At 46.7% G+C, this 16,030-nt stretch overlaps 1 protein-coding gene across 1 annotated transcript in view; it reads right to left on the bottom strand.

The window, feature by feature from the left end:
- The window catches only part of PHEX (phosphate regulating endopeptidase X-linked), a 226,293-nt gene that overhangs the window by 127,405 nt on the left and 82,858 nt on the right, over positions 1 to 16,030 (bottom strand). The window contains exon 12 of the mRNA XM_002719974.5: positions 5,907 to 6,008. Coding sequence (XP_002720020.1) covers positions 5,907 to 6,008 — 102 coding nt within the window. The remainder of the gene's footprint in view (positions 1 to 5,906; positions 6,009 to 16,030) is intronic.

Here is a 16,030-nt window from a genome sequence, read left to right as displayed (position 1 = left end):
GAACACTAGAGTTGTTTCATGTGAAACAGAAAAGCATTTGAAGATCTTCAAACACTGGCAGGGCTTTTAGGTGAGAGACTTATCCTGCATAGTTATGAGGGCCAGATGTGGAAGTGGCCAGGAAGGAGCCTTTGCATCTCTCTGAAGACAGGCTCTTTGCAGAGGGAGGAGCAATGCAGTCAGTGGCCTGGCTGAGTTCTGAGGGACCCCCCAATCACTCCGGGCGCCCGCCTGTGAGACAGGCTGACTCGAGGACTCATAAAGGGTGGGACAAGCTGGTCACTTAAGAAGCGTTAGCCAGTTCTAGAAACACAGCCTCAGGGTCCGGGAATTTTCAGCTGAGCTCACTCAAAGTCCTCATGTGGCACCAGTCCTACAGCACCATCACCTGAGAACTTGCCAGCAATGCACATTCTCAGGCCCCACTTCATACTCTACTCAATCCCAAACTTGGAGGTGGCAGGGGAGGGGCTAGGACATGCATAACATGCCTGCAGTACATGTAAGCAGCAAACAACTATGCCTGCCAGAGATTGGCTTTGGTGTTCAAAATATCACAAAGGCAATACTGAACTGGCTCAAACCCAGAAAATCCCAGATCCACAGAGAAAAGCAACCACCCTACCATCTCGTCCCCAGCAGGGATGGCTCACTGCTGCACACGCCTGGGGCGATGGGGGACACACAGGCAGAGCTGCACCTGCAGCAGCTGAGAGTAACAGGCTCCCAGGCCCACCCACTTCCCTTCCCCACCTTCCTAACCAAGAGCAAACCCCAGTGAATGACACAGACATGCGAACTGAGCCTCACTCCCTCAGCCACCCTGGCACCAGCTGCTCCAGCCAAAGCCTCCTCATCCCACAGGACAGTTGTCTGGTAACAGGTGTGGACAGCTTGGAGCACCCATTTCCTGCTCCGGGAGCTCTGCTAGGTACTGCAGGTGCAATGACTCCTTTAGTCCTCGGGTCACTGAGGTAGGCACACATCTCCCCATGTGCAGATGCAGAAACTCAGGGTGAGAGACATCCAGAAATCCCCCAAAGGGTCACACAGCTAATAAGGCGTGCACGTTGGCTGGACCCTAGGCAGGCTGTCTCTAGTGTGTCTTCCTAACCTGTGTGTTTGACACCCTGTTCAAGCCAGTGAGAGAAAGACGACACCAGTATAATGAAGTCCATTCCCTTGGTCTGTGTGTGTGCAAAAGAGACTGAGAGACACAGAGGCAGGGAGATGGGGCCCGAGAGTGGGTGCAAGCTCAGGACGGGCACGTGGGAGCTGGAGGGGGCGGTCTCCATGCTGTTTTGTGCCCTAGTGTCTCTGGCAAGCCCAGGGGTGGATTCAGGCAGCAGGGTGATTGCATTCTTGAGCAGTGATGCAGATACACGGGCCCTGTAATGGGGAAGGGCAGCCGACTGTATGACAACAGCCCTTTCTTCTGCACAACCATTTCAGATGAATGCGCACAGTGCAGCAGAAGTGCGAAGGACAGTTGGACGCCGAGTTGTTGAGACTGGCGGGTGAGGAAGCACGGATCGTGCCTGGAGATGGACAGGGGAAGAGAGGAAAGGGCAGATGGGTGCCTCCATGTAGCCTCCTGGGCCTCCTCCCTCAGCTCCTGAGTCTGCAGCACCTTAACCAACACTTCTCCCAAGGTCCCTGCATCCCTGCACTCCTGTGCTGTGCCAGGAGGGTGAGGCCCTGCAGAAAAGCGATCGCCACTGAGCACGCCTGAACCCCACCCCTGGCACTTCGTGTTGGAAATACCTGCAATGGAGTTTGCGGAAGTAAGGCCAGCATGCAGACACAGCACGCCGCACTGTGGCTTAAAGGCGAGGAAGCCCGGGCAAAACACATGCTCCAGGGGTGAGAGTGAGGAGAAGCGGCTCAAGCCCACCTGGGGAAGCTCTGGGGGCCCAGTGAGACACAGCCTGCAGGCACGAGGGCGCTGGGACAGGGCCACCTCAACTCCCACCCACTGTCCACTGAGGGAGGCTGCGGGAGGCGTGCTAAGAACCTCACACGTCAGGCCCTTGGTGTGGGTGGCAAAGCAGGATCTACAGGAGAGAGAAAGCTCTTAGGCACACTGTAGGAGCCTGCATCTGGAAAGCACACAGGCGGCCAGTGAGGCGGGAAGGAACGCAGGCCCCAGCCCCGGAGCACAGATGATAGGGTGAGGCTGAGAATTTGTACCTCTAACAAGTTCCCTGCTGGCTGATCTCACCTTGAGAAGCACCCCTTGAGAACCTCTGGGCTCAGGATGTGCTCAGTGCAGGTAGCAAGTGCATACCGGGGGAAATCCAATACTCAGCACAGAGCTTACAGCCAAAGTCAAAGAGGCGAGCTACACCTCGCTCTTCTCCACTTCTCCCACCTCCCTCAAAGCCTATGCATGGCAGTCACAGACCTGTGGAGTTGGCACCGTGCGCAGAGTGCTGTGCCCCTGCTGTGGCCAAGGTGAAGGTCACTCCCTTAAGCTTCCTTAGGCTGCTACCTTCCTGTGAGTTTCAGCCTGGTATTTTTCTCTACGTGTGTCCTAACACTCTTAGGTCTTAGGTGCAAAGAGCACAGATAAATATTGCAGAAGGGAGGAAGCCTTTGGCTACGAAATTGAATCCAGCTGGAGATGAGCTGAGCCCAGGAAGCTTCTCCTCCCTATCTGACCCAGAGCTGGCCAGGGTGGCTGAGGTGGTGCCGAGTCCCTCTCCTGCCAGACCTCGGAATCACAGCGTAGTGACCTTGAGATCCTCCTCTGCTGCTCCGCCAAGGGCAAATCCTCCTGAAGACACCCCTCAAAACATGCTAGCATCGCCTAACACTCACTCAATAGCTATGACAACGGGAAAAAATAGCAGGCCTCCTGTCCTTTGCTGCTTGTTTACACTGAGAGCACATTCTTGCTGGGCTCACAGAGCCCTAAACAGAAACTGGTGTTTATTTCACGATACCACATTTCCACTGGAAACATCCATCACCGGTTTCACAACACAACGGCCACCCATGGCCTCTTAAGCGATAAGGACAGGGAGCAGGAAAGGGCAGAGACGCAGGGAACAAATTTACTCTCACTGAAGCAGTGATCACCCCCAGAGAGGAGCATGATTAAACTACACGCACACGCTCCCATATGGAGATGTGGTCACACTGCCACAAAAGCCCAGGCGTCAGGCCTCAGACCACTGCGGGGACCAAGACCTGCCCAGTCCAAGAGGCGGGTCGCATGCAACACCAAGGTCGACGGCTCTTAGGAGGCACTTCAATTAGCTGCAGGCCAGGGCTCCACGGTGAGGGAAAGCAAAGCTTCTGCCTGCCACAAAGCGGAACATTTTCCCAGCTTTCCCAGTGGGTTGCCAAGTGACTCAGCACTGGCCCACTGTGGGCACTATTATTGATGAGAAATCTTCCGCCTGCGTGATATACTGCATGCAACACATGCCCAAAGACAGTGCCAAGTCATACCAGGAAGAGAAAGCGAATTATTCACCTCCACTTCAAATGCGAGCAAATCCTTTCTTAATGCAGGGGCTACTCAGTATCAGAAACACAAAGCCCTGAGATGGTTAGAGATTTCCATGTAAGACCCAAGGCATTATAAAGCAGAGCCTCGCCTTTCTTGTTGACTATTAAAAGGCAATCAAATTGAGGACAGCAGAGAAAAAAGGGCAAGAAAAAAATAAATTTTCAAAAACAACCTCAGCGCAGAAGGCTGCAGACAAGCCTTCCGCTTGCAGGGTTCTTTGTGAGTACTACGAGCTCCACCCAGAGGTTACTTCCAGAACTGCAGGTTCATTTAATTTAGAGAAAATCTGCATCTTCCAGGGGCCAGGACCAGACCGGCCTCACAGACTGCTGGAAATTCTTGGGCAACATCCCTCTTTCTTGCCTTTCATTAAAGGAACCTCTCTGAACTCCGTAATACAAGATACACTCAGGGAAGTTGGTGAGATCCAGTAGGACAATTGCCTTTGATATATGTACCTGTCGAGGAACTAGGAAAGCTCCTGGCAGGTCGAACTCAGCTCAAAGCAAGCAGCATGTTCAAAGAGTACTTTTAGAAGAAAAACTGACAGTGCTCATTGAAATAAAATAGAAGACTGGAGAGCAACTCAGAGAGCAAACAGGAACACGTCTAATATTAGAAGGATTGAGAGGAGCCTCCCACAAGAAGGACCCACGGGGCCCATGGACCAACAGGAAAGCACCCACTCACTTGTGCAGCTCACAAGATTGCCCTGGGGCTGTCTCAATCCAGTCTTCTCAGAGAACTAACTGCAGCTCCCTGAACACTACTTTGGTAGCCATGCATTTGCCACACACACACACACACTCGCCCCTACCCTCCACACTGGTGGCCCTGTGCTAATTCATCCACATAGCCCTGCAACCCTTGAGGGGTTAGGCTAAGAGGAAGGCCCCTGATACGCTGAGTGTCTGCCTTCCTAGTGCACAACACACTGTTCCAGATAGCACAGGCTAGCTCGGCACATCACTGAAGCCTTCACAAGGCAGCAATATGTTGCTGCCCAAAGTTCCGTCTACCATCTGGAGAGCTTCCCATCACAGCCCATGGGCTCGTGCCTCCATCAGCTTGTGCCTTCCTTGACTTAAGACAGCTCTGACAGATTTTTGAGAGGGGGAAAAAAAAATCAAACTTACCCTTTGTCTTCTTCCAACACTCCTCCCCCCCACCACCACCCAAGTTCTTCCTTCAGTATCAACACTCAACAGCCTTTTCACATCTATTGACAAAAAGATCTAAGGCAATGTTTATCCAGCTCGTGAGGATTACAGTTCTAGAAAACATCCTTGCACATTCTCATTTCAACAAGGCTTGGCATTCCCAGAGTGTTGCCCTCTGTGTTTGTTAACCAAAAGGCAAAAGTCTCTGTGCTTAGTGTAACTCAGTATGATGCCAAGCAGCCTTCTCGGGGCCTACCTAGTGAGAGCAATCACCCAAGAGACTGGCTAAAATTCACAAATGTGCACCCAAGACCCATAGACCAGATCTTGCTTGGGGGGGGAGGAGACTACAAAGCTAGAGCGTCCCGGGGGTACTCTAGGTGATCGCTCTCAGCATAAAGGTGTTTCAGAAACACCTCTCTAAAGAAATGCTCCTGATTACAGTCTCCTAGCAGCAGAGTGGCCTCCACTAAGGGGGTATGTAGCAGGTGTGTCTTACCCACTTGAGCTTAGCTCCATCAGAGCACCTGGAATTCAAGATGGACACCCCATTCTTTATTTTTAAACAGCATAGTTGGTATTTATTCATTTATTTCCCTATCTTGTTGCACAGTTTCAGAAAACTTTACAAGGCCCTGCCCATGTCCACTTCCGTTAGGAAAGACTTTTGAATTCCAACACAACGCTCTATCATGAATCTGATCTGCGTTTCACAGCCACGCCAGTGAGGTCATTTGTGCAACATGAGGGAAGTCAATCTGTGTGGTTACAGGAAAGGATCTGCCCCAAGACATTTGCATACATCGCGCCCAGAGCAGAAGGACACATGGCCAATATGGGTTTTTCTTCTTCTTTGTGTCTTGAGGGCTCATTTGCCAGCTGCTCCTCGTGGCTCCCCATTGCTCTGCATTCTGCAGTATCCAATGATAGTTTAAGGCAAAATTCACTAGGCAGCAAGCCATGGTGCTCTTACAGATCGCAATTAGGAGAGGAGGAAAGGCTGAATTACAAGGTGTCAGAAAATGCAGTTCGAGAAAGAAGCAGTCAGATCTTATTTTCTCTTACTTGCTGGTGATGAAATCCATGTATTCGTCCAAAAGCAGACACCTAACTCTGGGGTCATTCAGAGTCAACAGCTCAGTCAATATAAAAATCAACTACACAGTCAATGTCAAGCATAAAAATCTATTAAACCCAAAGTCTATTTTCTAATCAAAAGGAATCCTTACCTTTTCTTTGGCTTTCCTTTTTGTCCCTGCATCCATCCATTCATTTTCTTTCTCCAGCATGTCAATAAAGGCCCAGCGAACACCTTCAATCAATTCCTCCATCTACAAGAAGATATCCAAAGATGCAGAGTCAAAGCAAAGAAGCTTCAGATGAGATTTTTTTTTCTGTGACCACATTGGCTTGAATGAGAAGTTATACAATGGTCAATGTGGTGAGAAAGAGATTCTTTCACCCCAACTCCATGCTCTGGGAACATTTCTTATCCTAAGACAACACTCTTCTACCCACCGCTAAAGGAAAAGGAGCCATTTCTATCCAGGAGAATAATTTGATGGTCTAGCTAGAAAAGGATTATGCAGGGCAAAGGAAAGCATTGTAGGCTGTGACTAATAACCTGTCTGTAGCAACTAAATGGGTCCATCCTAAGCAAAGGAGCAACTAATTTCAATGGTTGAATAAGGGTCTGGGAGAAACAAGCAAAGGCTGTGTACTTCAGAGAGGCATTGTAGAAGACCATGAAGGAGCACTGCAATGTGCTAGTTAAACAGAACAAGCAGGAAGAGCCAGTACCCCAAGGGACACTTTTCCAAGATGAATCAGACTTATGTCAGGACCCCAATTCCTTCCAAATTGAGCACCAGCAGTTAAACCAAATGCTTAGCTGTTCTCTATCACTTTCCTACTCTCCTCCCCACTCCCTTGCAGCTCAAAAAAGTTTTGTTAACTCAAATCTAAAATGGTAAGGTCTAAAGTGAACTTATGCAGGGACATCTTCTGCAAGACTTGTTTGAAAGCATTTGAACAGCGAAGCCAACCCCATGCTGAGGCTTTGCTGCCAGGATCTTTAGGCCAGTAGAGAGAACTGGAAGAAAAGAGATGTGGACACCTAATCAGAAGACGCGGCAGTGTGAGGAGGTCCTTCCTGCCTGTTTATGGAATCCCACTGCCCTACAGTGATGCCTTGGCTTTTTAAAAAAAAATCAGTTTTATTTTAAAAGGACACTGAGAGATACAAAGATCTCCCATCTGCTGGTTCACTCCTGCAATGTCCACAAGAGATGGGGCTGGCAAAGACCAACGCCAGGAGCCTGGAACGCAATCTGAGTCTCCCACATGGGTGGCAGGGACGCATTCACTTGAGCCATCAACTGCTGCCTCCCAGGGTGCACATTATCAGGAAGTAGGAATTAGGAGTGGAGCTGGGACTTGAACCTAGCACTCCAATACGGGATGTGGGTGTCCCAAGAGGCATCTTAACCACTAAGCCAAATTACTGCCTCTATTTTGGCTTTCGTAATGGGACACTCAGGAAAGAATAAATACTGGGTTTGGGCATAGAAGTAAACTTTACATTTGAGATTATGTAAATCAATCTTTAGCATAAATTCTAGAAGGGAAGAAGTTTAAATGTTTCCTTTGTTCTATAATGAATTGTGAGGATGAAGCTCAAAATAATTTTTTTCTGTTTAATAAGTTTTCAGCTATGTTTTCAGTTCAATAACAGTTGTAAGGGAACCAGAGCTGTAAATCAGTGGGCTGGGTTCCATCGTATGTAAATAAGAACAAACAGCAGATGGAAGGGGTGGGAGGAGCTTCACAGCTATTTCTTCTCAACTTAGTAAAAACATTAGAAGAGAAACTTCAACTTTGGATTGGAGCAGGAGGAAAACACAAACTGATGGCAGAGCAAAGGCCTTTAAAAAGCACTAAGTCAGTGGTTCTTAGCTTTGTCTATACATTGAGATCTTTGGGAGGAGCTTTTTTAAAAGTAGTCTGACCAAAAAAAAATCAAGAAAAAAAAACAAAACCTGAGGCCCAGGTGTCAGAAGACTGACATCACTGGCCTAAGGTCCAGCCTGGACTGTGGGCGTTTACAAAGCTCCCGGAGGGTTCTGATGTGCAGCCAGGGGTGAGACCCTCCGCACTAGGGGAAGCCATTTATTTTACAGATAAGGAAATGAGGTGGCAGGAGAGTCGATGATCTGCTCAAGCTCATTCAGCTCACGAGGGTCAGAGCTGGGCTCTGATGACCATGAGCTGAAGCGACCGTTGTGAGCAACAGATGCTCCCCCTGTAAATGAAAGGAAAATGCTAGGGAACCGGACGGGAACCAGCTGAGGGATGCTGACGTCACCACTTCCAATAGAAAACTCACATAAAGAGCACGCGAAAACAACAAGGCCAACTCCAGGGACCAGATCTTTGGCCACTGCAGTCAGTGGCATCCGTATGTGACCTCATGACACCGCAGCACACATCCACCAGACCATCACCTCCACACAGAACAAGCAAGGATAGAAGAGGGTAACAGTGATGGGACGCAGTAAACTGATGTCAGAAATTCAGTGACCATAGGAATGGGACAAGGGGATTCATTTCACGTGGGCAGGTGAGGAAATCAGAGAGAGACAAATTCCTGGGCTTCGGGCTCCAAGACTGTGGTTGTTGGAAGAGAAAGCAGGTTGGAGATGGAAGCCAGACTGCAGTGGGGTGAGGAGTGCGTGAGAAGTGGAGATGGCAAGTTCTGGACAGCTGCGTCAAGGAGTTTGCCCATGAAAGAGGGAAAGCAAAGCTAGGACACAAGTGGACACAAGGTAAAGGAGGGGTCTGCAGGTTTGGAGGCTACGTTGTGTGCATTTGTTTGTTGTTGCTGCTGAACACTTGAGTTGTGACTGTGTTTAAATACCAACGGGAAGGATCCAGTAGAAGGAAGAGGCTGAACATACCAGAGAGAAAGCCACGTGTGGTCTCTGAGAGCAAAGGGAGAGAAGCAATCCAGAGCCTCCATGGGATGACTCACCACGGGCATGAAACAGGGTTATGAGAGCAGCAGAGAATAAAATGATGGACAGGCATGCCATAGGATGCACAGATCAGAAAGTTCAGAGTTCTAGGACAGTCACATGTCTTTTCTCCATGAAATGAGATTGAGATACACGTAAAGGGAGGTTTCTCTAAAAATCCATTTTCTTAGTTCTGTGCAGCCCAGCAGTTTGAACATATTGCTAGGAAGACAGGTATTTACAGATGGTTACACAAAGGGCAATAAAAGGCTTCCTCTCCATACCCTGGCCAGCACATAGAGACAACAGGAGGCACCCAAAGGAGGAGTGAAACACTCAATATGTCCAAGGAAAATATTCATCGGGGTAATGCCTAGGAAAATTGATCCTTGAGTATGGCTTAAAATAAAATAATTAAATAAAGCAAAATAACCACTCTGCAAGCAAAGGTGATCTTTAGCAAGTTTTTGAATTTATGGACTCCTGTGGCGAATCTGAAAGTAATTGTGCCCCTATTCTCTTTGAGACATTTTTTTTTTTGACAGGCAGAGTGGACAGTGAGAGAGAGAGAGACAGAGAAAGGTCTTCCTTTTCCACTGGTTCACCCCCCAATGGCCGCTGCGGCCGGCGCATCGCGCTGATCTGATGGCAGGAGCCAAGTGCTTCTCCTGGTCTCCCATGGGGTGCAGGGCCCAAGCACTTGGGCCATCCTCCACTGCACTCCCGGGCCACAGCAGAGAGCTGGCCTGGAAGAGGGGCAACCGGGACAGAATCCGGCGCCCCGACCGGGACTAGAACCCAGTGTGCCGGCGCCGCAAAGCAGAGGATTAGCCTAGTGAGCCGCGGCGCCGGCCTCTTTGAGACATTTTTATAAAGTATGTACTTATTAAAATGGGCCTGAATGCTTCCAGATACTTCTCTCTAAGCAACTTGGTTTCGCAGGATCCTGCCTGGCCATTCTTAGGCCTTATAATGGCTATCAAATTCATTAAAATTGATGCATTTTACATTGGTTTTTGCAAAGCTCTTTATCTGTAAGCCGCTGCTTGTCATTCCAGATGTAAACAAAAAGAGGCAAAAAGAATTCAGACCACTGCCCACTGCTTGCATGAAGAATAGTTTACTCACATGCAGGCTTCTTCTCCTCTGCCTTCCCTCCCTACACCCAGAGACCTCTGCCTTCCCTAAATCCGCACTCTGATACCTCACTGTCTCTGTGGCCCTCTCATTTATGTCAAAACCTAAGTCAACCACTTGCCTTCTGGTTTCCCCAGGAGCCTCAGGTGTCTTCTCAAGCACCTCTCAGGCCCCACCCACTTGTTTTGTTTTGTTTTGTTTGGCACTTTACAGATTTACTGCAAAACCTTTTCTGTAAAATGGTGCTGGGATAGCCCAGCAGACTTCAAGAACAAAGGAAATCTTTGAAGATGATTAACATCATTGGCTGGTATGTCAATGCAAATAAGAGAAATAATGATTTTTGCAGGCGGGAAGTAGCAAGCCCAATCACTGAACACTTCTGATTTTTATCTTTAGACTACTCCACAGCATCACACAACAACATTGCCTTCAATCAAGTCGTGTTCTCTGAGGCAGCAAAAGCCTGCGATCACTTTAAAATAAGAAAAAACAGAGACAAATAGCTTTTCTCTACGAAACCTTGACCTAACACTCCAAACAGCCAGCATGTAACATTAATAGAAATCACTTAAAGTGGAAGTCATAAGGTTAAGTTATCCACAGAAAATAATTCTTTAGCATCAAATATCAAAATCTAACACGTAAAATTTTACTCTACTGTTATTACTGTAAAATCTGCAATATTTAGAGTAAGAGCATGCCAAACAAAGCAGCATTTTACTAAGCATCTATTTATTTCGGATTTTATGGATCTACACTGTGAAAAACAGTTCATTTGGTTGGTCTATAGGTAAACAAAGAACAGGTTTTTTCTCAAACTGCGTTATTTCGAAGTAGGTTATCGCTTTTCATTCTCTCACCCCAGGATTCCCCCAACAGTGGTCTTCATGAGACACCGGACACTGGTGACGCACACCTGCGTATGAATGCACATATTACCCTTCCACTAAGGGCTGTTCAAAGAGGAGATCTGTTTCTTCTATTCTAGTGAATTGTAAGTTACCTCCCTCCCTTCTCTTTGGCTCTCTCCTTACCTATCCTCTTGCAAATGGATGTAGGAATGCTGTGCTTTCTATAAATGGGTCACGATGATTCTATTGCACATTTGAAGAACATATGTGTACATTGGTTTCAGGAGGAAGGATCAGTAAATCCCACTGCCAGTTGTAGTGTCCCCTACTGTTTTGTCTCTGGCAATAAAAACACCCTACAAATATACTCACCTATACCCATGAACCCCTAAAACTTACACCTACATTTTCAGTCTTTTCTCTGAGTTCCTGTTAGGCTTATAATCAGAACAATACACGAATGTGTTTAATTGCCTTTCCATTGATAGTTGGTCTCCCCAAAATAATATCAAACTCATTCATAGATGATGTACGATTTTCCAGATTTAATAATATGGAAGTTGAGAAAAGGGGTAAAAAACAACATGGTCTCCTTTTTATCTAATATCATTTTTAAAAAGAAGACATGTTCTGATTCAGTAATGCAAAGCCTGAATCCATCTTTGGAACTCATGCATGAGTAACAAATTCATCTTTATATTAGGGGGCAAGGTTCAAGGCAAATTTCTCTGGAATGACTGCAGCCTACAACATATTACCAACTTTAGTGGAAATCAAATGACTTGGAAAGTTAGCCTAGTCCATTCTGACAATGGTGATGTCAACTTGGCCCAGGACAACTAAGAATGATTTTAAAAGTATATACTACATATCTGGTAGATATAATTAATAGACTAACAGAGTTCTGAAAAAGAAAACAAACCAAAAAAAAAACACTGTGTATATCAATCTTACTGTAAAATTTCTTAAAAGTTCAAGGTCAGGTATGGTGGCACAGTAGGTTAGGTTCTAACTTGAGACATCTATATCCTATATTATAGTGCTTGGTTTGAGTCTTGGCTACTCTGTGCTCTGACACACCTCTCTGCTAATAAAGTGGACGAAGACCCAAGTACCTGGGGTCCTGCCACCTACATAGGAGGCCAGATTCAGTTTCTGGCTCCTGGCTTCAGCCTAGCCTAGCCCTAGCTACTGCAGGCATCTGGGGAGTGAACCAGTGGATGGAAAATATCGGGCTCTGTGTTTGTGTGTGTGTGTGTGTGTGTGTGTTTCTTTTGAAGAAATAAAATATTTAAAATTCCTTAACTAAAAGTTATAATATAGAGGAAGTTTTCTTCTTTAACATATTTAGAAGTTATAAAATCTCAACAAAATATAATATATTTAATTTTTACTTAGTTTTTAACACATCCAATGTGATTTATAGATACAATTCTAGGGTCATAGTGATATTCCCCTCCTCCTCCCTTCCTCTCTCCCCCTCTATCCTTCCCACCCTTCTTCCTTCTCCCTTTCTCTCTTTCGTTTAGATAGTAAAACATAATATTAAAATATCTTCGGGGGCTGGTGCTGTGGCTTAGTGGGTAAAGCTGCCACCTGCAGTGCCAGCATCCCAAATGGGCACAGGTTCAAGTCCCACCTACTCCACTTTAATCCAGCTCTCTGCTATGGCCTGGAAAAGCAGTAGAAGATGGCCCTAAGTCCTTGGGCCCCTGCACCTACATGGGAGACCCGGAAGAAGCTCCTAGCTCCTGGCTTTGGATTGGTGCAGCTCCACCTGTTGCAGTCATTTGGGGAATGAACCAGCAGATGGAAGATTCTCTCCCTCTCTCTCTGCCTCTGCCTCTCTGTAACTCTACCTTTCAAATAAATAAATAAATAATAATTCCTGTGGTTGGGGCCGGCGCTGTGGCTCACTTGGTTAATCCTATGCCTGTGGCGCCGGCATCCCATATGGGCGCCCGGTTCTAGTCCCGGTTGCCCCTCTTCCAGGCCAGCTCTCTGCTATGGCCCGGGAGTGCAGTGGAGGATGGCCCAAGTGCTTGGGCCCTGCACCCGCATGGGAGACCAGGAGGAAGCACCTGGCTCCTGGCTTCGGATCAGCGCAATGCGCCGGCCGTAGCAGCCATTTGGGGGGTGAACCAACGGAGGGAAGAACTTTCTCTCTGTCTCTCTCTCTTACTAACTCTGTCAAATAAATTAATAAAAAAAAAATTCCTGTGGTTAATCTTGAAGAAATAGGTTACAATATCATAGCTGGGGTGGAAGGTGTATCCTAAAACTTTTCTTTTTGGCAATTGTTACTTCACTAGAAATAAAGAAATTAAATAGAACAATGTACTAATAAATTTCAAATATATTAATTGATTCATTATTGGAACTATGTTCATAAAAATGAACTTGAATTGGCTCTTGATAAAAATATGATAATGGCATTTAAATAAAAAGTTAACAAAAGGTATATATTGAGGTGGGAACAGCGGTTAAGTGAGAAAAACTAAGGGTAGTTGGAAAACACCAAGTTTCTGGCAGTCACATGAGCTAACACATCATATCAATCTGTCACAATTAACAGATTTGCATAGTTAGAAAACACAATGGCAAAAAAAAAAGAGTATCAAAGTGTTTGGGTCCAGGTCATGCTATAAAGTAGGTGAGTCTGGCAGTAGAGTAGTTGAGCATGTTATTTTATCAAAAAGCATATATCCATGAGACTGGAGTGTGAATAATAATAAGATCATATTTACTGGATGTCAGCATAACAGACTGTATAGACTTATTTTAATCTTTTTTAAAATCTTTTTATTTATTTAAAGATTTATTTATTTATTTGAAAGTCAGAGTTACAGAGAGAGGAAAAGCAGACAGAGATAGAGGTCTTCGATCTGATGGTTCACTCCCCAGTTGGCCGCAATGGCTGGAGCTGCACCCATCAGAAGCCAGGAGCTTCTTCAGGGTCTCCCATGTGGGTGCAGGGGCCCAAGGACTTGGGCCATCTTCTACTGCTTTCCCAGGCCACAGCAGAGAGCTGGATGGGAAGTAGAGCAGCCGGGTCTTGAACCGGCACCCATATGGGATGCCAGCACTTCAGGCCAGGGCATTACCCTGCTGTGCCACAGCGTTGGCCCCTGTATTTTAATCTTATAACCCATGGGGCTGGCGCTGTGGCACAGTGGGTTAACGCCCTGGCCTGAAGCGCCGGCATCCCATATGGGCACCGATTCTAGTCCTGGCTGCTCCACTTCCCATCCAGCTCTCTGCTGTGGCCTGGGAAAGCAGTAGAAGATGGCCCAAGTCCTTGGGCCCTGCACCCACTCAGGAGACCTGGAAGAAGCTCCTGGCTCCTGGCTTCAGATCAGCACAGCTCTGGCCGCTGCGGCCAATTGGGGAGTGAACCATCGGATGGAAGACCTCTCTCTCTCTCTCCCTCTCCCTCTCCCTATGTAACTCTGACTTTCAAATAAATAAATCAATCTTTAAAAAATCTTATAACCCATCTTTTCCTGTTTCCCAGTGTCTTACTCTGAGAGGGAATGGATCAGAAACCAGAATAATGTTTGCAAGTCTAAACTAGCCTCAGAATGGGCCAGCTTTGGCTATTGGGAGGCAAGGAACTGTGCCTGGCCACTTTCAACATTGGCACCTGTTGGAGGGTGTGCATGCTTTAATTCAGTAATTGAATTTCCAGTACAGGATGTTCACATTCCACAGATCTGAAAGGGTCTGCTTCACAAGACTACAGCTGATACTATGTGGCAAAGACAACACCATCCATTGTTATCCAGAGACGTACAGGACAAACAAGGAATGTGGGCCAAATGTGTCATCATCGTGGCAGCACACTCAAGGACAAGGGCAAGAGTAGTGTCCACACATTTCAAAATAATTCCCAATGAGCTAGCTAAATTACTTCTTTTGCTGTATGTCATTTTCCCAAAGGGTGCATAAATGAGCTGTCAGGATTAGGGACTGATGATATTTGTTGTAACAAGATTTAGCCTGCAGAGAGTTGTGAAACCTGGAGCTGTTATAGAAATTACATTTGGCTCCTTGAGCAGCTTCATGAGACTCTCCTATGAGCCAGACTTAGCGTTAAATGATGGGGCAGGTTTGGAATGTGGCCAGGACAACAGCATTAAAAGGATCTTTATTGCAACAGAAAACTACCACACCGAACATGCACAGAAGACTAGAAAGAGCAAACCTCCCCAGGCACCTCCCTCACTCTCACTAAGATGGATTAGAAAAAGACAATCTGAAATGTGGCAGGAGTTGCCACAGTCCACAGCAGCACTTGGATGTTATGAAGCTACCTTTACTGTTCGTGGTAGCCAAGACACACAGTAACAACAGAAGCTAACATTTATGGGCACTTACTATGCACCAGGTATTGTGTTCGCTCATCTACATGGATGATCTCATTTATTCCTCACCACAAAGCAAAGAGGTCAGTACTACTTTTATCCCTATTTGTGATACATGGCAATGACAGCTTTAATCTATCCCCCTTTCTTTACCCACATCCTTTGCTGTGACGTTTGCAGTACCTCTCACTAAGAATGCAGACTCGATTGTCCTACTCTGTAAATCCGGGCTGGTCTTGTGACTTGCCTTGGCCAACAGAAAGGCAGTCATGCCATTACGCCAGTTCTGAGCCTGGGCCTCAGGCCTCATGGGTTCCGCTTACTCACTTGCACCCCTGCCGTCACCAGGAAGACAAGCCCAGGCTGGCCGGCTGAAGGAGCTAAGACACACGGAGCAAAGCCCAGTCATCCCAGCCACCTCTGCCAAAGCCAACTTAGAGCAACCAACTCAAGAACTCAGGAGCAAGCCCAGCCACAATCAGCAGTGCTGCCTAGGGATGTGTCACTGACTCCAGATGCATCAGCAGTAATTGCTTATTGCTGAATGCCAATGAGGTTTCACGACGGATTGGTACCCACCATTAAGGTAGTAACAACAACAAAAGGTGGCAACAGAAATGTGTGCACCCTCCACACATACGACAACAGGCTCACACAGGTTACCTCATTGAGCCAAACTGGTAAGAGAAGAACTGGGCTATGCAACTTTGCAGAAAACTAGATGTTGTTAAAACTCAAATCATATTGGTTTGCCTTAATTTGGGTAGAAAGTTTCTCTAGAACTTATCTTGATCGTCAAAGTTGGTATCATTTAGTAGAGAAACTGAAACCCTAGGAAGCCAGAAAGAATATCCTATTTTTGCATGACTGGATTGAAGAGAACTTTATCTGTATAGTGGCCTTACTGAGAGCAATGCTCCTGAGTGGCAGCATCTGCAAGGAACAGAGAAAGCATCAGGATCAGGCCAATGCTATAATGCATGAC

Source organism: Oryctolagus cuniculus, chromosome X, assembly GCF_964237555.1.
Source record: "Oryctolagus cuniculus chromosome X, mOryCun1.1, whole genome shotgun sequence".
NCBI classification, from domain to species: domain Eukaryota; kingdom Metazoa; phylum Chordata; class Mammalia; order Lagomorpha; family Leporidae; genus Oryctolagus; species Oryctolagus cuniculus.
The sequence above is the reverse complement of the archived record's forward strand: the minus strand, read 5'-3'. Positions and strand labels throughout refer to the sequence as shown.